This window comes from Oncorhynchus mykiss, chromosome 25 (genome assembly GCF_057628025.1).
Source record: "Oncorhynchus mykiss isolate SJ-2025 chromosome 25, ASM5762802v1, whole genome shotgun sequence".
Taxonomy (NCBI): Eukaryota; Metazoa; Chordata; class Actinopteri; order Salmoniformes; family Salmonidae; genus Oncorhynchus; species Oncorhynchus mykiss.
Genome location: NC_143046.1, coordinates 88616224 through 88638453, shown reverse-complemented (window position 1 = coordinate 88638453; position 22230 = coordinate 88616224). Strand labels below are relative to the sequence as shown.

At 49.6% G+C, this 22230-nt stretch overlaps 1 protein-coding gene across 6 annotated transcripts in view; it reads right to left on the bottom strand.

The window, feature by feature from the left end:
* Nucleotides 1-524: 524 nt before the first annotated feature.
* Nucleotides 525-22230, bottom strand: part of LOC110504277 (alpha-actinin-1) — a 124100-nt gene continuing 102394 nt past the window's right edge. For 2 of the 6 annotated variants that reach the window (XM_036962561.2, XM_090221383.1), the window contains exons 13-23: nt 21629-21779; nt 21123-21231; nt 17992-18132; nt 17244-17426; nt 15125-15259; nt 12754-12933; nt 11789-11935; nt 6768-6848; nt 3298-3363; nt 2685-2843; nt 525-1532 (exon numbers count right to left, since the gene is read on the bottom strand). In XM_036962561.2, the coding sequence (XP_036818456.1) occupies nt 1374-1532; nt 2685-2843; nt 3298-3363; nt 6768-6848; nt 11789-11935; nt 12754-12933; nt 15125-15259; nt 17244-17426; nt 17992-18132; nt 21123-21231; nt 21629-21779 (1511 nt within the window). In that variant the 3' untranslated portion in view covers nt 525-1373. The remainder of the gene's footprint in view (nt 1533-2684; nt 2844-3297; nt 3364-6767; nt 6849-11788; nt 11936-12753; nt 12934-15124; nt 15260-17243; nt 17427-17991; nt 18133-21122; nt 21232-21628; nt 21780-22230) is intronic. The other 4 variants (XM_036962557.2, XM_036962558.2, XM_036962559.2 and 1 more) reach the window with 2 other exon arrangements.

The following is a 22230-nucleotide window of genomic DNA, read 5'->3' as shown; positions in this document are numbered from 1 at the left end:
TCTACATCCAGTCTATCACCCCAGCTACCATTCATTTGTATTATAAACTGGGTGGTTCCGGCCCTGAATGCTGATTGGCTGACAGCCGTGGTATATGAGACCGTATACCACGGCTATGACAAAACATGTATTTTTACTCCTCTAATTACGTTGGTAACCAGTTGATAATAGCAATAAGACACAGGGGTTTGTGATATATGGCCAATATACCACGGCTAATGGTTGTATCCAGGCACTCCACGTTGCGTCGTAACTAAGAACAGACCTTAGCCGTGGTATATTGGCCATATACCACAAACCCCTCGTGCCAAATTGAACCATATTACACCTGCACCTAAAGCTACTTTCCAGCTTGATATTGTCTTATGTTCAGCAACATCGCTTCACAATGTCATACTTATGCTGGAGATAGTTCATTTTGAATATCACATATAGTTTCATCACAGACACAATAAACGTCATCGGTTATTAATGTCACTGTGTACTTATCAAAGGAGAAAACAATGGGTAAATTAAGGACCAAGTATAGCAATTTATCTTTATTTCAATTGTTGTTTCTTTCTTTTTTTTTTACCAGGTGAAGAAAAATACCTTTTTTTGTTCTGTATAATAAAATATGTTAGCTTTATTCATTTTATGAAGAAAAACAATAACAAGAAAAATAAAAACACATTTCTCTCCCTTTTTGTAAACCTGGAGAGTGTTGCTGCATGGGAAGCGAGTCCAACTGAGACAAAGTATGAGGGAGGGAAGGGGCTTGCTCCGTCCGGGGGTGAAGTTTCCCTTGGGTACAGATCTAGGATCAGCTTTCACTCCCTCAATCCTAACTAACTACTAGAGTGGGGAAAGTGCTAAACTGACCCCAGATCAGCATCTAGGGGCAACTTCAGCCTACACCAGTAAAGGGGTTGGCGGAGGGGGGAATGAGTGGAAAAGGAAGGGGGGGGGGGGGGGCAGACAAGATGATTATGACATATAAGATAAGGCCAGGAACATAGAAAAAACATGTTAGCATTATAGAGCAGGGCTAGCCTGATGCCAGATTTGTCTGTGCTGTTATGAGCGTTGTATAGCAGGGCTAGCCTGATGCCAGATTTGTCTGTGCTGTTTTGAGCATTATAGAGCAGGGCTAGCCTGATGCCAGATTTGTCTGTGCTGTTTTGAGCATTATAGAGCAGGGCTAGCCTGATGCCAGATCTGTGTTTTGCTAAACTGGCGTGACAACAATGAGTTGGGTAAGACAACACAAACAGATCTGGCACCTATGCTAGAGCAGAGCTGCGGTGTTGGGGCAGTAGGAGGGTCTTGCGGGGGGCGGTGGTAAGAGCAGGTAGGCTGGTGAGCGACCTCACATGTTAGGGGTCAAAGGTCACTCAGAGGTCACTCTCTCCGTAGAGTGCGGTGGAGAAGGACATGTAGTCGAGGGCACCGGGTATCGCGTCGGGGCCTGCGTAGGGAGCCATGCGGGCAATACAGTACTCTGCCTGGTCAGGAGGCAACTCACGACGAAGCTCATCGGCCAGGATGTAGTTCTGGTGGAGGGGAAACGAGAAGGTAAGAACAGTCTAGGGGTTCTCAAACCTTTGGGCTCGTTTGGCCAAAATATAAAATCAGTGGTTGGCCGTGGGCCACACAAATAGACGTTTATGTATTTATAAATAAAAAAGGTAAACAATAGCTTTTTAGTAAGCAATCATAAAATCATACAAAATGTAGCCATATAACTTGACACCAAACAACACATTCTAATTACCAGTATTAAAGATGTATAAAAAAAACCTGTTGTGGCACAGAAACTGCAACCAAATTTCTATGTTCGTAAAGGCTAATCACTTGAATATGTGTTTCAAATGACTTGGAAATATGGGAAAGGTGTGTTTGCAGCCGTAAGTCACTGAAATGCATCAGAAAGGTATCGGAATGTTCCGGAAAATATCAGGGAAGCTCATCAGACAAAAACGCCTCTAGGCTTTTGGGGGCCCTAAGCAAGATTTGGCAGTGGCCAAAGTAAGTACCTATTTAAAATGTGCAATGAGCAAAAATTGCTCCGCCATTTCCTGGTTGGATAAATTCTAATAATTTGCCTAATTTTAGTTTATGTGGCAAAACAAGCAGTCAGGATGTAAAGAATCATTGTATCATCCACACCGCTGAGAAATAGATTTTCAATGACCAAAAATATTGTATTTTCAGCTGTTTGAAACTGGTGTACAAAACCAAAAGTAAGACGCAAAAATTAACGGGAAGCATAGAAATAGAGCACGTAGAACCGATCTACCGCTTCTTAGACTGGCTTTCAGTGAGCTTTATGAATACATTTGATTGATTGATTGACCGATACTGACCGACTATTATTCCAACCTCAGTGTGGAAATATATATATAAAATGGAGGAAAATCTGTTTTTTGACTGTACTGGGCCTTTAAAAACTGCAAACATTTGTCTCTCTCTACCTTATGGCAAAATGTGTAGATTTACAGAAAATGTACTCTAAAACTCTCCGCTGTCAAGATTTCGATTTTGGCCCCCAAAAGGGTAGGGCCGGCTCTGACTGTATGCGTGTGTGTATGGATGTGGGTACACAGACCCACAAGCCACTGCAGCCCCTCATGATGAGTTCAGATTTTTTTTGTGGCTCCCACCCCTATCAAAGTTGCCCATCCCTGGTCTAGTTGGAGGAGTACCTTGTCCCCAGCCAGGACCTTGAAGGAGGCCATGACCTGGTCAGCGGTGTCTGTGTCGGCCGTCTCCCGGGACATGAAGTCTATGAAGGCCTGGAACGTGACCACGCCCACCCGGTTGGGATCCACGATGCTCATGATGCGAGAGAACTCTGCTTCACCCTATTGGACAGGAGCCACGAACACTGTCACCACGGGAACCATTGTGGGGCCCTTTTGGGCTCTGGTCAAAAGTTGTGCACTATGTAGGGCCATTTGAGACATAGCCTGGTTTCCAGATCTGTTTGTGGTGTCTTGCCAACTATGGTCATTGTATGACAGCACAAACAGATGTGACAGGGACCAGGCTATAGAGACAGTAAACAAACTAGAATGTTTACACAGTAATATACAGTTAATCAGAGACGATGGACGATTTTCTGGTTTTTTACAACACGTGATCATGACTGGTGAAACATTTCTTTTCCAATTCAATGCAGACTGATCTTGAAGAGACAAGTGAACAGTTTCCACAAATGACTACAAGGCAGACTAAACACATTTTGGTACGTGTATAAGTAACCATGGGAGGATACTTGACTGAGGGAGGGGATTGGAGCGGATGTTTAGGCTTTACCATGTTGTAACCGAGGGAGATAAGGCAGGTTTTGAAGTCTTCAGCTTCCATCATCCCTGTTTTCTTCTACAGGTATCAGAGAGGGACAAACAGTACGGAGGAGGAACGAACGAGGAAGAAGATTGAAAAGTGATAGGAGGTATTGAGGAGGAGGAGGTATTGAGGGGGAATAAGAGTAGGAGAGGGATGTCACATGACATTGAGAAAGGAAAATTGGAGGAAGGATAGTAAGAAGGGGGTAGAAGAAGAATCAGAAGAATAAAGGTAGAGGGGTAGAGGAGAGTAGAGGGAGGTAGGGGGAGTAGAGGGAGGAGTAGAGGTGGTTAGAGGAGAGTAGAGGGAGGTAGAGGTGGTTAGAGGAGAGTAGAGGGAGGAGTAGAGGTGGTTAGAGGAGAGTAGAGGTGGTTAGAGGAGAGTAGAGGGAGGAGTAGAGGTGGTTAGAGGAGAGTAGAGGGAGGAGTAGAGGTGGTTAGAGGAGAGTAGAGGGAGGAGTAGAGGTGGTTAGAGGAGAGTAGAGGTGGTTAGAGGAGAGTGGAGGGAGGAGTAGAGGTGGTTAGAGGAGAGTAGAGGTGGTTAGAGGAGAGTAGAGGGAGGAGTAGAGGTGGTTAGAGGAGAGTAGAGGGAGGTAGAGGTGGTTAGAGGAGAGTAGAGGGAGGGGTAGAGGTGGTTAGAGGAGAGTAGGGGAGGTAGAGGTGGTTAGAGGAGAGTAGAGGGAGGGGTAGAGGTGGTTAGAGGAGAGTAGAGGGAGGAGTAGAGGTGGTTAGGAGAGGAGAGGGAGGTAGGGGGGAGTAGAGGTGGTTAGGAGAGGAGAGAGAGGTAGGGGGGAGTAGAGAGAGGTAGAGGGGTAGAGGTGGTTAGAGGAGAGTAGAGGGAGGAGTAGAGGTGGTTAGGAGAGGAGAGGGAGGTAGGGGGGAGTAGAGGTGGTTAGAGGAGAGTAGAGGGAGGGGTAGAGGTGGTTAGAGGAGAGTAGAGGGAGGAGTAGAGGTGGTTAGAGGAGAGTAGAGGGAGGAGTAGAGGTGGTTAGAGGAGAGTAGAGGGAGGAGTAGAGGTGGTTAGAGGAGAGTAGAGGGAGGAGTAGAGGTGGTTAGAGGAGAGTAGAGGGAGGAGTAGAGGTGGTTAGAGGAGAGTAGAGGGAGGAGTAGAGGTGGTTAGAGGAGAGTAGAGGGAGGAGTAGAGGTGGTTAGAGGAGAGTAGAGGGAGGAGTAGAGGTGGTTAGAGGAGAGTAGAGGAGGTAGGGGGGGGTAGAAGAAGAATCAGAAGAATAAAGGTAAGGGAGTAGAGGTGGTTAGAGGAGAGTAGAGGGAGGTAAGGGGGTAGAGGTGGTAGAGGAGAGTAGAGGGAGGAGTAGAGGTGGTTAGAGGAGAGTAGAGGTGGTTAGAGGAGAGTAGAGGGAGGAGTAGAGGTGGTTAGAGGAGAGTAGAGGTGGTTAGGAGAGTAGAGGGAGGTGGGGGAGTAGAGGTGGTTAGAGGAGAGTAGAGGTGGTTAGGAGAGTAGAGGGAGGAGTAGAGGTGGTTAGAGGAGAGTAGAGGTGGTTAGGAGGTAGAGGGAGGTGGGGGGAGTAGAGGTGGTTAGAGGAGAGTAGAGGTGGTTAGAGGAGAGTAGAGGGAGGAGTAGAGGGAGGTGGGGGGAGTAGAGAGAGGTAGAGGGGTAGAGGTGGTTAGAGGAGAGTAGAGGGAGGAGTAGAGGGAGTAGAGAGAGGTAGAGGAGAGTAGAGGGGAGTAGAGGTGGTTAGAGGAGAGTAGAGGTGGTTAGGAGAGGAGAGGGAGGTAGGGGGAGTAGAGGTGGTTAGAGGAGAGTAGAGGGAGGTAGAGGTGGTTAGAGGAGAGTAGAGGGAGGAGTAGAGGTGGTTAGAGGAGAGTAGAGGGAGGTAGGGGGAGTAGAGGTGGTTAGAGGAGAGTAGAGGGGGTAGAGGTGGTTAGAGGAGAGTAGAGGGGGTAGAGGTGGTTAGAGGAGAGTAGAGGTGGTTAGAGGGGAGTAGAGAGGTAGAGGGGAGTAGAGAGAGATAGGGGGGAGTATAGGGAGGTAGGGGGGAGTAGAGGGGTAGAGGGGAGTAGAGAGGTAGAGGGGAGTAGAGAGGTAGAGGGGAGTAGAGAGGTAGAGGGGAGTAGAGAGAGATAGGGGGGAGTAGAGAGAGATAGGGGGGAGTAGAGGGAGGTAGGGGGGAGTAGAGGGAGGTAGGGGGAGTAGAGGAGGTAGGGGGGAGTAGAGGGATGTAGGGGGGAGTAGAGGGAGGTAGGGGGGAGTAGAGGGAGGTAGGGGGGAGTAGAGGGAGGTAGGGGGGAGTAGAGGGAGGTAGGGGGGAGTAGAGGGAGGTAAGGGGGAGTAGAGGGAGGTAGGGGGGAGTAGAGGGAGGTAAGGGGGAGTAGAGGGAGGTAGGGGGGAGTAGAGGGAGGTAGGGGGGGGGTAGAGGGAGGTAGGGGGGAGTAGAGGGAGGTAGGGGGGAGTAAAGCGAGGTAAGGGGAGTAGAGAGAGGTAGAGGGGGTTAGAGAGGTAGAGGGGAGTAGAGAGGTAGAGGGGAGTAGAGAGGTAGAGGGGAGTAGAGAGGTAGAGGGGAGTAGAGGGAGGTAGAGGGGAGTAGAGGGAGGTAGAGGGGAGTAGAGAGGTAGAGGGGAGTAGAGAGGTAGAGGGGAGTAGAGAGGTAGAGGGGAGTAGAGGGAGGTAGAGGGGAGTAGAGAGGTAGAGGGGAGTACAGAGGTAGAGGGGAGTAGAGAGGTAGAGGGGAGTAGAGAGGTAGAGGGGAGTTGAGGGAGGTAGAGGGGAGTAGAGGGAGGTAGGGGGAAGTAGAGGGAGGTAGGGGGAAGTAGAGGGAGGTAGGGGGAAGTAGAGGGAGGTAGGGGGGAGTAGAGGGAGGTAGGGGGGAGTAGAGGGAGGTAGGGGGGAGTAGAGGGAGGTAGGGGGGAGTAGAGGGAGGTAGGGGGGAGTAGAGGGAGGTAGGGGGGAGTAGAGGGAGGTAGGGGGGAGTAGAGGGAGGTAGGGGGGAGTAGAGGGAGGTAGAGGGGAGTAGAGGGAGGTAAGGGGGAGTAGAGAGAGGTAGGGGGGAGTAGAGAGAGGTAGAGGGGGTTAGAGAGGTAGAGGGGAGTAGTGAGGTAGAGGGGAGTAGAGAGGTAGAGGGGAGTAGAGAGGTAGAGGGGAGTAGAGAGGTAGAGGGGAGTAGAGAGGTAGAGGGGAGTAGAGAGGTAGAGGGGAGTAGAGAGGTAGAGGGGAGTAGAGAGGTAGAGGGGAGTAGAGAGGTAGAGGGGAGTAGAGAGGTAGAGGGGAGTAGAGAGGTAGAGGGGAGTAGAGGGAGGTAGAGGGGAGTAGAGGGAGGTAGAGGGGAGTAGAGGGAGGTAGGGGGGAGTAGAGAGGTAGAGGGGAGTAGAGAGGTAGAGGGGAGTAGAGGGAGGTAGAGGGGAGTAGAGGGAGGTAGGGGGGAGTAGAGGGAAGTAGAGGAAGAAGAGAACAAAACAAACCAACATTGTTAACCTCAGTACCTGTGCATCGTTGGCTATATCGAAGCCCAGGCTGATCAGGCAGGCCTTGAACTCCTCAGCCCCCAGAGTGCCTGAGTGGTCCTAGGGTGTCAGGTGCGGTGGGGGTGCCAACCAGGTGTGCCAGGTACCAAAGGCCAGGTGAGTGTGGGCCAGGTGCATGTGAAGTGGGGGTGGGCAGGAGGAGCAGGGTGGATTGGAGAGGGTGGGTGTGCGTCATGCAGAGGGAGAGGGGGTAGGGGTGGATGGTTGATAAGGGGTTGGGGTGGATGGTTGATAAGGGGTTGGGGATGGGGGGGTTGGTTGATAAGGGGTTGGGGGTAGGAGGGGATGGTTGATAAGGGGTTGGGGATGGTTGATAAGGGGTTGGGGATGGGGGGGTTGGTTGATAAGGGGTTGGGGGTAGGAGGGGATGGTTGATAAGGGGTTGGGGATGGGGGGGTTGATAAGGGGTTGGAGATAGGAGGGGATGGTTGATAAGGGGTTGGGTGTAGGGGTGGATGGTTGATAAGGGGATGGGGGGTTGATAAGGGGTTGGGGATGGGGGGGTTGATAAGGGGTTGGGGATGGGGGGGTTGGTTGGTTGATAAGGGGTTGGGGGTAGGGGTGGATGGTTGATAAGGGGATGGGGGGGTTGATAAGGGGTTGGGGATGGGGGGGTTGGATGGTTGATAAGGGGATGGGGGGGTTGATAAGGGGTTGGGGATGGGGGGGTTGATAAGGGGTTGGAGATAGGAGGGGATGGTTGATAAGGGGTTGAGATGGGGGGGTTGATAAGGGGTTGGGGATGGGGGGTTGATAAGGGGTTGGGGATGGGGGGGTTGATAAGGGGTTGGGGATTGTTGATAAGGGGTTGGGGATGGGGGGGTTGATAAGGGGTTGGGGATTGTTGATAAGGGGTTGAGATGGGGGGGGTTGATAAGGGGTTGGGGATTGTTGATATGGGGTTGAGATGGGGGGGTTGATAAGGGGTTGGGGATGGGGGGGTTGATAAGGGGTTGGGGATGGGGGGGTTGATAAGGGGTTGGGGATTGTTGATAAGGGGTTGAGATGGGGGGGTTGATAAGGGGTTGGAGATGGTTGATAAGGGGTTGGGGATCGGGGGGTTGATAAGGGGTTGGGGATTGTTGATATGGGGTTGGAGATGGGGGGGTTGATAAGGGGTTGGGGATAGGAGGGGATGGTTGATAAGGGGTTGGGGATGGTTGATAAGGGGTTGGGGATAGGAGGGGATGGTTGATAAGGGGTTGGGGATGGTTGATAAGGGGTTGGGGATAGGAGGGGATGGTTGATAAGGGGTTGGGGATGGTTGATAAGGGGTTGGGGATAGGAGGGGATGGTTGATAAGGGGTTGGGGATGGTTGATAAGGGGTTGGGGATAGGAGGGGATGGTTGATAAGGGGTTGGGGATAGGAGGGGATGGTTGATAAGGGGTTGGGGATGGTTGATAAGGGGTTGGGACCATGCACAAGAAGAGACAGAAAACACAACAGTGCCAAACATTAGGACCTGAGGTGAGGTGCTGTGTCATATGGAGGCATTCAGAGCTGTTAGGTGCAGTGTGGCCAGCAGACTATAGTAGACAGTACGAGGTATCATTCATTTCACATCATATACAGTAACACAGTGTTTCCCAAACTTGGTCCCGGGGTCCCCAAATGGGGGCACATTTTGTTTTGTTTTTTGCCCTAGCACTATACAGCTGATTCAATTCATGATGAGTTGATTCAGCTGTGTAGTGCTAGGGCAAAAACCAAAACACCACCCCCCCCCCCCCCCCCCCCCTCAGGGGTCCCTGGGACTGAGCTTGGGTACATAGCACCACATAGGTTAAATAACAATAGGGGACTATATTATTCAAACTGGGGTGGGGGGTGGGGTCCACAGAGGTACTGCAGGGGGGTCCACATAATTATTTTAGAATTTTTTATTTATTTAGGAATAGGCCTATCGCTAGTAACAACAGAATAAACAAAAAAGTAGATTATTTTATTTTATCCTAATGGAAATTACACTCACTGACCACAATTACATCCACATGTTTTCATGTGTAAAAGACAGAGGAGAATTAGGACGTTTTCAAGTACAATTTTATAAATGCCGACAGATAAAAATTGATTATGCGAGAAATGGCGGTGGAAATGCCTTGTATAGCACAAATATTGATATAATAAGAATCAATATTGAAGTACACTTGGAGTCACGAGATGATGTGATGTGTTTGGGGGTTCTTCCTCCACTATGATGTCGTAGAAACCATGCCATTCATTAGGCTACAGATTAACTCGGGTGTTATCACAGGGTGGTAAAAGTTCACAGTCCTAACCTTTATTCTTCTTATTGTGGTGACCGTGGTGACCATGACGATCGATGCTTGCCTGCCGTTTGACAAAAAATAAAAAAATAATAATTCTCACCCTCTATCAGGGTAGCCTAGTGGTTAGAGCGTTGGACTAGTAACCGGAAGGTTGCAAGATCAAATCCCCAAGCTGACAAGGTACAAATCTGTCGTTCTGCCCCTGAACAAGGAAGTTAACCCCACTGTTCCTAGACCGTCGTTCTGAACTGACTTGCATGTATCTGTATCTGTACTGTATCTGTGAGCTGTTGGCTAGAGGGCATGTGCCAAGATCAGAGTAGGTATTATTGAGAGAAAAAAAAAAACTATTGGTAGAGTTGAAAGTGGATTTATTTTTCATTCGGCGTGTACTATGTACTCTGATGCACTGTATCTGTAACGAGTCTTGTTTGGCTGAAACAACGGTTTGCCTGGGCGGGGGTCACCAGTGTCCCTGGGTCACCGGTTTGCCTGGGCGGGGGTCACCAGTTTGCCTGGGCGGGGGTCACCGGGTTGCCTGGGCGGGGGTCACCGGGTTGCCTGGGCGGGGCTCCCTGGGTCACAGCCATTTTTCATGGGAAAAGTTCCCCTATATATTTTTATCCACAAAGAGAAAGACACCACCCCTAAAAAAGGCTTTGTAAATGCTCTCTCTCGTCAGTGCAGTAGGACTAAGGTAAAGTCTCATCTCCTCTCTCTCGTCAGTGCAGTAGGACTAAGGTAAAGTCTCATCTCCTCTCTCTCGTCAGTGCAGTAGGACTAAGGTAAAGTCTCATCTCCTCTTTCTCGTCAGTGCAGTAGGACTAAGGTAATGTCTCATCTCCTCTTTCTCGTCAGTGCAGTAGGACTAAGGTAAAGTCTCTGGGACATAATGTATCATCTCCTCTCTCTCATCAGTGCAGTAGGACTAAGGTAAAGTATCTGGGACATAATGTATCATCTCCTCTCTCTCGTCAGTGCAGTAGGACTAAGGTAAAGTCTCTGGGACATAATGTATCATCTCCTCTCTCTCGTCAGTGCAGTAGGACTAAGGTAAAGTCTCATCTCCTCTCTCTCATCAGTGCAGTAGGACTAAGGTAAAAGTCTCTGGGACACGTGTGTTCTTAATGTATCATCTCCTCTCTCTCTCGACAGTGCAGTAGGACTAAGGTAAAAGTCTCTGGGACACGTGTATTCTTAATGTATCATCTCCTTTCTCTCGTCAGTGCAGTAGGACTAAGGTAAAAGTCTCTGGGACACGTGTGTTCTTAATGTATCATCTCCTCTCTCTCTCGTCAGTGCAGTAGGACTAAGGTAAAAGTCTCTGGGACACGTGTATTCTTAATGTATCATCTCCTTTCTCTCGTCAGTGCAGTAGGACTAAGGTAAAAGTCTCTGGGACACGTGTGTTCTTAATGTATCATCTCCTTTCTCTCGTCAGTGCAGTAGGACTAAGGTAAAAGTCTCTGGGACACGTGTGTTCTTAATGTATCATCTCCTCTCTCTCTCGACAGTGCAGTAGGACTAAGGTAAAAGTCTCTGGGACATAATGTATCATCTCCTCTCTCTCGTCAGTGCAGTAGGACTAAGGTAAAAGTCTCTGGGACACGTGTGTTCTTAATGTATCATCTCCTTTCTCTCGTCAGTGCAGTAGGACTAAGGTAAAAGTCTCTGGGACACGTGTGTTCTTAATGTATCATCTCCTCTCTCTCGTCAGTGCAGTAGGACTAAGGTAAAAGTCTCTGGGACACGTGTATTCTTAATGTATCATCTCCTTTCTCTCGTCAGTGCAGTAGGACTAAGGTAAAAGTCTCTGGGACACGTGTGTTCTTAATGTATCATCTCCTTTCTCTTCATCAACAGATATGGTAAAGTTAGATTAGTTCAAACACCACGATCGATGTTATCAGTTGGTCCTGGTTGATTATCTACATGATGCACGTCCTGTAGTTTTGTTAGTGCCACTATGAGAGGAATAACATGGTTCAATGACCCAACAAACGATCCTCCGCCCACCTCAACCTCCTCGCTTTGCTCATGCGGCCTAAATATGTGTAAAACACATCGTCCATAACGATATTCTGATCCGTACTATTCAGTAGTTAGGCAATATGAGTGTACTATACAGTATATGTGACCTAAAACAGTCTACCCCCCACAGGACCTCTTCCTCCCTGGACGGTCTCTTCTCTGTGAAACTGACCCTGAAACGGTCTAACCCCTCCCCCCACAGCACCTCTTCCTCCCTGTACGGTCTCTTCTCTGTGAAACTGACCCTGAAACGGTCTAACCCCTCCCCCCACAGCACCTCTTCCTCCCTGGACGGTCTCTTCTCTGTGAAACTGACCCTGAAACGGTCTAACCCCTCCCCCCACAGCACCTCTTCCTCCCTGGACGGTCTCTTCTCTGTGAAACTGACCCTGAAACGGTCTAACCCCTCCCCCCACAGCACCTCTTCCTCCCTGTACGGTCTCTTCTCTGTGAAACTGACCCTGAAACGGTCTAACCCCTCCCCCCACAGCACCTCTTCCTCCCTGTACGGTCTCTTCTCTGTGAAACTGACCCTGAAACGGTCTAACCCCTCCCCCCACAGCACCTCTTCCTCCCTGTACGGTCTCTTCTCTGTGAAACTGACCCTGAAACGGTCTAACCCCTCCCCCCACAGCACCTCTTCCTCCCTGTACGGTCTCTTCTCTGTGAAACTGACCCTGTCGAAGTGGTTGAAGGAGGCTCTGAACTCGTTCATCTGGTCCTGGCTGATGCCCTTGGCATCCCGCGTCAGAATCTGGTTCTCGATCTCGTTGATGGTTCTGGCGATGGTGGTCAGGAGCTGCTCCCAGCCCACACGGATATGCTGCAGGGAGGACGAGAGAGGGAGAGGAGGAGAGAGAGGAAAGAGAGAAACAGATAGACAGGTAGAGAGAGGGGAAGAGAGAGAGGGAGAAAATTGAATTGAAAGAAAGAAGTTGAGACACCAAGAAGTTTGAAGATGGTCGTCGTAAGATCAGATCATCTATTCTATACCACTTGTACCCTCTCTTGGGATCTGTAGCGGTGATCAGTAAAGATCAACTTGTACCCTCTCTTGGGATCTGTAGCGGTGATCAGTAAAGATCAACGTGTACCCTCTCTTGGGATCTGTAGCTGTGATCAGTAAAGATCAACTTGTACCCTCTCTTGGGATCTGTAGCGGTGATCAGTAAAGATCAACTTGTACTCTCTCTTGGGATCTGTAAAGATCAACTTGTACCCTCTCTTGGGATCTGTAAAGATCAACGTGTACCCTATCTTGGGATCTGTATCAGTGATCAGTAAAGATCAACTTGTACCCTCTCTTGGGATCTGTAGCGGTGATCAGTAAAGATCAACTTGTACCCTCTCTTGGGATCTGTAGCGGTGATCAGTAAAGATCAACTTGTACCCTCTCTTGGGATCTGTAGCGGTGATCAGTAAAGATCAACTTGTACCCTCTCTTGGGATCTGTAGCGGTGATCAGTAAAGATCAACTTGTACCCTCTCTTGGGATCGGTTGGACTTCTATTTCTTTCCATTACCTTCCATGATGTAGTTGATGTGCTTGTTGTGTAGTTGCGTGTTGTGTAGTTGTGTGTTGGGTAGTCGTGTGTTACAGTAAATCCGTAGTGTAGTGTTGTGTAGATGTGCGCTTCTCACCTCCATGGTATAGTTGGTGTGTTTGTTGTCGAAGATCAGAGCTTCCTGAATCAGCTGGTGGTCTCCCTCCAATTGGTCGATCTTTGGCTTGTAGTTGACGATGTTCTTCTCGTATTGGCGGAGGTGGGTCAGCTGATCCTCCAGGGTTCCGTGCATCTCGATAGAGATACGACCAATCTCCTGCAGAGAGAGAAACACAGGGAGGAGAAGAGGGAGGATAATACATGAGGAGAGTGTGAGTCAAGACCTACTGGAAAGAATGTTTGAATTAGATTGTGAATAGAAACAGGCGTGAGAACACAAACAAAACTGTTTTTGAGGATGACAGGGGTGATACGATTAAGGATGACAGGGGTGATACGATTGAGGATGACAGGGGTGATACGATTGAGGATGACAGGGGGGATACGATTGAGGATGACAGGGGTGATACGATTGAGGATGACAGGAGTGATACGATTGAGGATGACAGGGTTGATACGATTGAGGATGACAGGGGTGATACGATTGAGGATGACAGGGGTGATACGATTGAGGATGACAGGCATGATAAAAGTTGTGGTCTGAATCCAAGCGTCTTTGACACTTACAACTCTACCTGTTCTGTTCAGTACCAACTCTACCTGTTCTGTTCTGTCCAGAACCAACTCTACCTGTTCTGTTCTGTCCAGTACCAACTCTACCTGTTCTGTCCAGTACCAACTCTACCTGTTCTGTTCTGTCCAGAACCAACTCTACCTGTTCTGTCCAGTACCAACTCTACCTGTTCTATCCAGTACCAACTCTACTTGTTCTGTTCTGTCCAGTACCAACTCTACCTGTTCTGTTCAGAACCAACTCTACCTGTTCTGTTCTGTCCAGAACCAACTCTACCTGTTCTGTTCTGTCCAGTACCAACTCTACCTGTTCTGTTCTGTCCAGTACCAACTCTACCTGTTCTGTTCTGTCCAGAACCAACTCTACCTGTTCTGTTCTGTCCAGAACCAACTCTACCAGTTCTGTTCTGTCCAGAACCAACTCTACCTGTTTTGTTCTGTCCAGAACCAACTCTACCTGTTCTGTTCTGTCCAGAACCAACTCTACCTGTTCTGTTCTGTCCAGAACCAACTCTACCTGTTCTGTTCTGTCCAGAACCAACTCTACCTGTTCTGTTCTGTCCAGAACCAACTCTACCTGTTCTGTTCTGTCCAGAACCAACTCTACCTGTTCTGTTCTGTCCAGAACCAACTCTACCAGTTCTGTTCTGTCCAGAACCAACTCTACCAGTTCTGTTCTGTCCAGTACCGACTCTACCTGTTCTGTCCAGAACCGACTCTACCAGTTCTGTTCTGTCCAGAACCGACTCTACCTGTTCTGTCCAGTACCGACTCTACCTGTTCTGTCCAGTACCGACTCTACCTGTTCTGTCCAGTACCGACTCTACCTGTTCTGTCCAGTACCGACTCTACCTGTTCTGTCCAGTACCGACTCTACCTGTTCTGTTCTGTCCAGAACCGACTCTACCTGTTCTGTTCTGTCCAGAACCGACTCTACCTGTTCTGTTCTGTCCAGAACCGACTCTACCTGTTCTGTCCAGTCCAGAACCGACTCAACCTGTTCCGTCCAGAACCAACTCAACCTGTTCTGTCCAGAACCAACTCAACCTGTTCTGTCCAGAACCAACTCAACCTGTTCTGTCCAGTACCAACTCTACCGGTTCTGTTCTGTCCAGTACCAACTCTACCTGCTCTGTCCAGTACCAACTCTACCTGTTCTGTCCAGTACCAACTCTACCTGTTCTGTCCAGTACCAACTCTACCTGCTCTGTCCAGTACCGACTCTACCTGTTCTGTTCTGTCCAGTACCAACTCTACCTGTTCTGTCCAGTACCGACTCTACCTGTTCTGTTCTGTCCAGTACCGACTCTACCTGTTCTGTCCAGTACCGACTCTACCTGTTCTGTCCAGTACCGACTCTACCTGTTCTGTTCTGTCCAGAACCGACTCTACCGGTTCTGTTCTGTCCAGAATCGACTCTACCGGTTCTGTTCTGTCCAGAACCAACTCTACCTGTTCTGTTCTGTCCAGAACCAACTGTTCTGTCCAGAGCCAACTCTACCTGTTCTGTCCAGAACCAACTCTACCTGTTCTGTCCAGAACCAACTCTACCTGTTCTGTCCAGAACCAACTCTACCTGTTCTGTCCAGAACCAACTCTACCCGTTCTGTCCAGAACCAACTCTACCCGTTCTGTCCAGTACCAACTCTACCCGTTCTGTCCAGAACCAACTCTACCCGCTCTGTCCAAAACCAACTCTACCCGTTCTGTCCAGTACCAACTCTACCTGTTCTGTCCAGAACCAACTCTACCTGCTCTGCTCTGTGTAGACTCACCTCCATCTTGGTTTGTATCCAGGGCCCGATGACATTGGCTTGGTTGGCAAACTGCCTCCGGAGACGTTCGTTGTTCTGCTGGCGGGCGTGCTCCTCGATCAGGGCCTGGTCCCTCTGTGGCACCAGCTGTCTCACCTGGGGTGGCCGGGGGAGAAACAGGGGTTAGAGTCATAAAGGGGTGTCTCACCTGGGGTGGTGGGGGGAGAGACAGGGGTTAGAGTCATAGAGGGGTGTATCACCTGGGGTGGCCGGGGGAGAGACAGGGGTTAGAGTCATAGAGGGGTGTATCACCTGGGGTGGCCGGGGGAGAGACAGGGGTTAGAGTCATAGAGGGGTGTATCACCTGGGGTGGCCGGGGGAGAGACAGGGGTTAGAGTCATAGAGGGGTGTCTCACCTGGGGTGGTGGGGGGAGAGACAGGGGTTAGAGTCATAGAGGGGTGTATCACCTGGGGTGGTGGGGGGAGAGACAGGGGTGTCTCCCCTGGGGTGGTGGGGGAGAGACAGGGGTTAGAGTCATAGAGGGGTGTCTCACCTGGGGTGGTGGGGGAGAGACAGGGGTTAGAGTCATAGAGGGGTGTCTCACCTGGGGTGGTGGGGGGAGAGACAGGGGTTAGAGTCATAGAGGGGTGTATCACCTGGGGTGGTGGGGGGAGAGACAGGGGTTAGAGTCATAGATGGGTGTCTCACCTCGGGTGGTGGGGGAGAGACAGGGGTTAGAGTCATAGAGGGGTGTCTCACCTGGGGTGGTGGGGGGAGAGACAGGGGTTAGAGTCATAGAGGGGTGTATCACCTGGGGTGGTGGGGGGAGAGACAGGGGTTAGAGTCATAGATGGGTGTCTCACCTCGGGTGGTGGGGGGAGAGACAGGGGTTAGAGTCATAGAGGGGTGTATCACCTGGGGTGGTGGGGGGAGAGACAGGGGTTAGAGTCATAGATGGGTGTCTCACCTCGGGTGGTGGGGGAGAGACAGGGGTTAGAGTCATAGAGGGGTGTCTCACCTGGGGTGGTGGGGGGAGAGACAGGGGTTAGAGTCATAGAGGGGTGTCTCACCTGGGGTGGTGGGGGGAGAGACAGGGGTTAGAGTCATAGAGGGGTGTATCACCTGGGGTGGTGGGGGGAGAGACAGGGGTTAGAGTCATAGAGGGGTGTCTCACCTGGGGTGGTGGGGGGAGAGACAGGGGTTAGAGTCATAGAGGGGTGTATCACCTGGGGTGGTGGGGGAGAGACAGGGGTTAGAGTCATAGAGGGGTGTATCACCTGGGGTGGTGGGGGAGAGACAGGGGTTAGAGTCATAGAGGGGTGTCTCACCTGGGGTGGTGGGGGGAGAGACAGGGGTTAAAGTCATAGAGGGGTGTATCACCTGGGGTGGTGGGGGAGAGACAGGGGTTAGAGTCATAGAGGGGTGTCTCACCTGGGGTGGTGGGGGAGAGACAGGGGTTAGAGTCATAGAGGGGTGTCTCACCTGGGGTGGTGGAGGGAGAGACAGGGGTTAGAGTCATAGAGGGGTGTCTCACCTGGGGTGGTGGGGGGAGAGACAGGGGTTAGAGTCATAGAGGGGTGTCTCACCTGGGGTGGTGGGGGAGAGACAGGGGTTAGAGTCATAGAGGGGTGTCTCACCTGGGGTGGTGGGGGAGAGACAGGGGTTAGAGTCATAGAGGGGTGTATCACCTGGGGTGGTGGGGGAGAGACAGGGGTTAGAGTCATAGAGGGGTGTCTCCCCTGGGGTGGTGGGGGGAGAGACAGGGGTTAGAGTCATAGAGGGGTGTCTCACCTGGGGTGGCCGGGGGAGAGACACCCTGTCCCACACCCTGTCCCACACCTTGTCCCACACCCTGTCCCACACCCTGTCCCATACACTTAGTGTTGATCTCCTGTACGTGTTGCCTGTCCCACACCTTGTCCCACACCCTGTCCCACACCCTGTCCCATACACTTAGTGTTGATCTCCTGTACGTGTTGCCTGTCCCACACCTTGTCCCACACCCTGTCCCACACCTTGTCCCACACCCTGTCCCACACCCTGTCCCATACACTTAGTGTTGTTCTCCTGTACGTGTTGCCTGTCCCACACCTTGTCCCATACCCTGTCCCACACCCTGTCCCACACCCTGTCCCACACCTTGTCCCACTTGGCGTTGATGTCCTGAGGGTTGATGGTGGTGTAAGGGTTGGTACCAGCCATGTTCACATGATAGGTGGCCACTATCTTGGCGATCTCATTGTGGATTCCCAGGATGGCACCGCGTTCCTTATCCGCATCAGGGAGAGTGGCTTTAAACTGCTCGTGGGCTGTACTCAGACCCTGCAAACGGACGAAGACACACGCACACACACAATCAAATGTGTGTGTGTGTGTGTGTGTGTGTGTGAGATAGGTGAGAATTGTCTGTCAATTGAATGATTAGAATATTCCACCCTGAAACGTATTAATTGTATGGAATTGATTAGAATGTATGAAATCATAATCAATACATGTGTTGTCAGAATGAGGGTAAAACAATATGTCTTTATGGTATTTTAAACACAGCCTGTCTGAGCTCGGTGCCGACCTGACTAGAGATTTGGGAGAGAACAGGGAGTGCGTCTCAAGGACAAGGTCACTATCTCTGTCGGCTGGGAAGTGAGACGTACAGTGTGTGCGTAGCAGGACATGTTTGTGTGTATGTATGTGCGTCTGTTTGTGTGTGTGTGTGTGTGTGTGTGTGTATGTGTTTATGTGTGTGCTTGTGTTTATGTGTGTTTATGTGTGTGTGTGTGTGTGTGTGTTTATCTGTATGTGTGTGTGTTTATGTGTGTGTGTGTGTGTGTGTGTTTATATGTGTGTGTATGTGTTTATGTATGTGTGTGTGCCCCTCTACAGTACTAACCTGTATCTCCTCTATGGTGTGAACTATGAAGGTGTCCTGCAGATCCTCCATGGCTCCCTCCATCCAGTTGTTGAACGGAGCAGCTCGCTTGGCAAACTCCAGATACAACTGGTCTATGGTCTCCAGAAGCTTCTCAGTTCTCTGTCGGTTTCCCACGAGGAAACACAGAGGAAAAAGAGTGTATGAGTGCATGAGCGTATGAGCAGTTCTGGCTCATATTAAGCACGGAACCTATGGACCATCAAACTGAATTGAGCATCTAATTGAGCATCTAATTGAGCATCTAATTGAGCATCTAATTGAGCATCTAATTGACCATCTAATTGACCATCTAATTGACCATTAATTGACCATCTAATTGATCGCATTCATATATATTTCTATCACAGCATTGTTGAATACTAATTTCTGATTGGCTAGAAGGGCGTTTTAGAAGGGATATTAAAACCAGGAACCATATGGGGACATTTGGAAATCACTTGCAATCATGACGCAATATGTGCCTACACATAGAGACTGTACTACACCAACAACTACACATAGACTGTACTGCACCAACAACTACACATAGAGACTGTACTACACCAACAACTACACATGGAGACTGTACTACACCAACAACTACACATGGAGACTGTACTACACCAACAACTACACATGGAGACTGTACTACACCAACAACTACACATGGAGACTGTACTACACCAACAACTACACATGGAGACTGTACTACACCAACAACTACACATGGAGACTGTACTACACCAACAACTACACATGGCGACTGTACTACACCAACAACTACACATGGAGACTGTACTACACCAACAACTACACATGGAGACTGTACTACACCAACAACTACACATAGACTGTACTACACCAACAACTACACATAGAGACTGTACTACACATGGAGACTGTACTACACCAACAACTACACATGGAGACTGTACTACACCAACAACTACACATGGAGACTGTACTACACCAACAACTACACATGGAGACTGTACTACACCAACAACTACACATGGCGACTGTACTACACCAACAACTACACATATAGACTGTACTAAACCAACAACTACACGGAGACTGTACTACACCAACAACTACACATAGAGACTGTACTAAACCAACAACTACACATAGACTGTACTACACATGGAGACTGTACTACACATGGAGACTGTACTACACATGGAGACTGTACTACACATGGAGACTGTACTACACCAACAACTACACATATAGACTGTACTAAACCAACAACTACACATAGACTGTACTACACCAACAACTACACATGGAGATTGTACTACACCAACAACTACACATGGAGACTGTACTACACCAACAACTACACATATAGACTGTACTAAACCAACGACTACACATGGAGAACGTACTAAACCAACAACTACACATATAGACTGTACTAAACCAACGACTACACATGGAGAACGTACTAAACCAACAACTACACAAACTGAAATAGGCTACATTATCGATGGAGGTCCAACAAGGAAAAACTTAAGATGATTTAGTTTTTTTTGCAGAGACATATTGTTTTGTAGCATCTGATGACCTAACGTGGTGAGTGATGAACATGAACGTCCTCGCTCCCCTCCCAACGTTTATAGTTTGAGCAGCTGCGAGCATGGCGACGGGACTTGAAGAACGAGCGACTGGGTCGCATCTCTAGCACCCAAAAGATGAGAAAGTATGGATTCACTTAACAAAAAAATATAAACCAAAAAAAAAAGTATTCATACCAGTAAATATGTGTTTTCTTTGGAAACGGTGGTTTGAGTTTGAGTTTATTTTTATTTTTACAGGGACAGGGCACATTAATCAACGTTTCAGTAAAAGTGCCGGTTTTAGCCAGCCGGCTAATTTTCAACCGCAGTCCCTGGGCAGGTTATTAAAAACAATTACAATATAGACAATAGCAGCATAGGACAAGCAAGACGTAGCATACAGACAGAGCAACATAGGACAAGCAAGACGTAGCATACAGACAGAGCAACATAAAACAAAAAGCAGCAAGATAAAATTCATAAAAGTAACGACGTGTTTCCACACCTCACAAGCTACAGACAACAGACAACATGGAAAGCGGCAACACACAGCTAGGGACCATGTTCACAAATCTGATTGACCTTTAGCCATGTCTTCAAGCATGTATAAGTGTGGCATGGTATAAGTGGGATAAACTCCTCAGTTTTGTACATTACCTTGGAGAAAAATGGACTCTGCAAAGGGACTCGGCTCCTGCGTCGTCCCTTGTTTCCAAGGTAATGTAGAGAACATGAGCTTTTATCCCTGACATATACAGTATACATCAGTAATGGACTGTCTCTTTCCTGTGAAGGACAGTGCTTCCTGTCTGCCCCATAGAAATAAATTCCCATTCAAGTGAACGTTCCGAGGTCTCAGAGGCTTGGGCTTCGTCCCTTCGAGTAATTACATGTCCATGCTCTATGATAAGCTCCTCCTACTTAAAGGACCACTACTCACTAAGCACCTCCTCCCTGTAGACCACGCCCACTAAGCCCATCCTACCTACAGAGACACACCCTGTTAAGCCCCTCCTACTGTACCTGCAGAGCCCCTCCCCACTAAGCTTTTCCTACTGTACCTGCAGAGCCCCGCCCCACTAAGCCCCTCCTACTGTACCTGCAGAGCCCCGCCCCACTAAGCCCCTCCTACTGTACCTGCAGAGCCCCGCCCCACTAAGCCCCTCCTACTATACCTGCAGAGCCCCGCCCCAATAAGCCCCTCCTACTGTACCTGCAGAGCTCTGCCCCACTAAGCCCGTCCTACTGTACCTGCAGAGCTCTGCCCCACTAAGCCCCTCGAACTGCACCTGCTGGACCATTCCCCACTAAGCCCCTCCTACTGTACCTGTTGAACCACTAAGCCCCTCCTACTGTTCCTGCAGAACCTCTCCCCACTAAGCCCCTCCTATTGTACCTGCAGAGCCCCGTCCCACTAAGCCCCTCCTACTGTACCTGCAGAGCCTCGCCCCACTAAGCCCCTCCTACTGTACCTGCAGAGCCCCGCCCCACTAAGCCCCTCCTACTGTACCTGCAGAGCCCCGCCCCACTAAGCCCCTCCTACTGTACCTGCAGAGCCTCGCTGCGTTTCTGAGTCAAGGCTCCCAGGGCATCCCATTGGTCACAGATGTTCTGGCAGCGAGCGTTCACACTGGGGGAGTCATAGTAGTCCAGCTCACTGAGGAACGAGACAGGGGTACGAGACAGAGCAGGTCAATGTTATGTTATAGCAGCCATATTGTAAAGATAGTGGAGGAACTTCAATCAAAACAGATCCATCCCTCCCATCCCTCCCTCTTCCCTCCACTCCTTCCTCCATCCCCCCCCTCTCCCAATCCCTCCCTTCCCCCCTCCCTCCCTCCATCCCTCTTCCCTCCACTCCCCCAATCCCTCCCTTCCTCCCTCCTTCATCCATCCATCCATCCCTCTTTCCTCCATCCCTCTTCCCTCCATCCCTCTTCCCTCCATCCCTCTTCCCTCCATCCCTCTTCCCTCCATTCCTCCTCCCTCCATTCCTCCTCCCTCCATTCCTCCTCCCTCCATTCCTCCTCCCTCCATTCCTCCTCCCTCCTTACTTTAACTCCTGAGCGATGGCAGCTATCTGCTCTACGCGGTCCTGGTGCGCGGCCAGGTCGCTCTCGAAGGCCTCGTGTTTCTTCAACAGAGCCTTGATCTCAGACAGAGAAGCCGTCTCAAAGTCCCGCGCCTGCAGCATCACCTCCTTACCTGCAGGGGGAGACACACCACAGACATCGCTGGAAAATGTATACACAGTAAATACACGAATACAGAATGTATGTTGAACAAAAACAGATTACAGAGGACATGATACATATTTAAAGGTGCTGCACACAGTGATCCAATCATTTCTGGGTAACGAATCAAATCGTTATTTGTCACGTGTGCTGAATAAAACATGTATAGACCTTACAGTGAAATGTTGACTTGACAAGCCCTTAACTTGTTATGGCTGGGGGCAGTATTGAGTAGCTTGGCTGAATAAGTTGCCCAGAGTAAACTGTCTGCTACTCAGGCCCTGTTGCTAATATATGCATATTATTAGTAGATTTGGATATAAAACACTCTGAAGTTTCTAAAACTGTTTGAATGATGTCTGTGAGTATAACATAACTCATATGGCAGGCGAAAACCTGAGAAAAAAATCCAACCAGGAAGT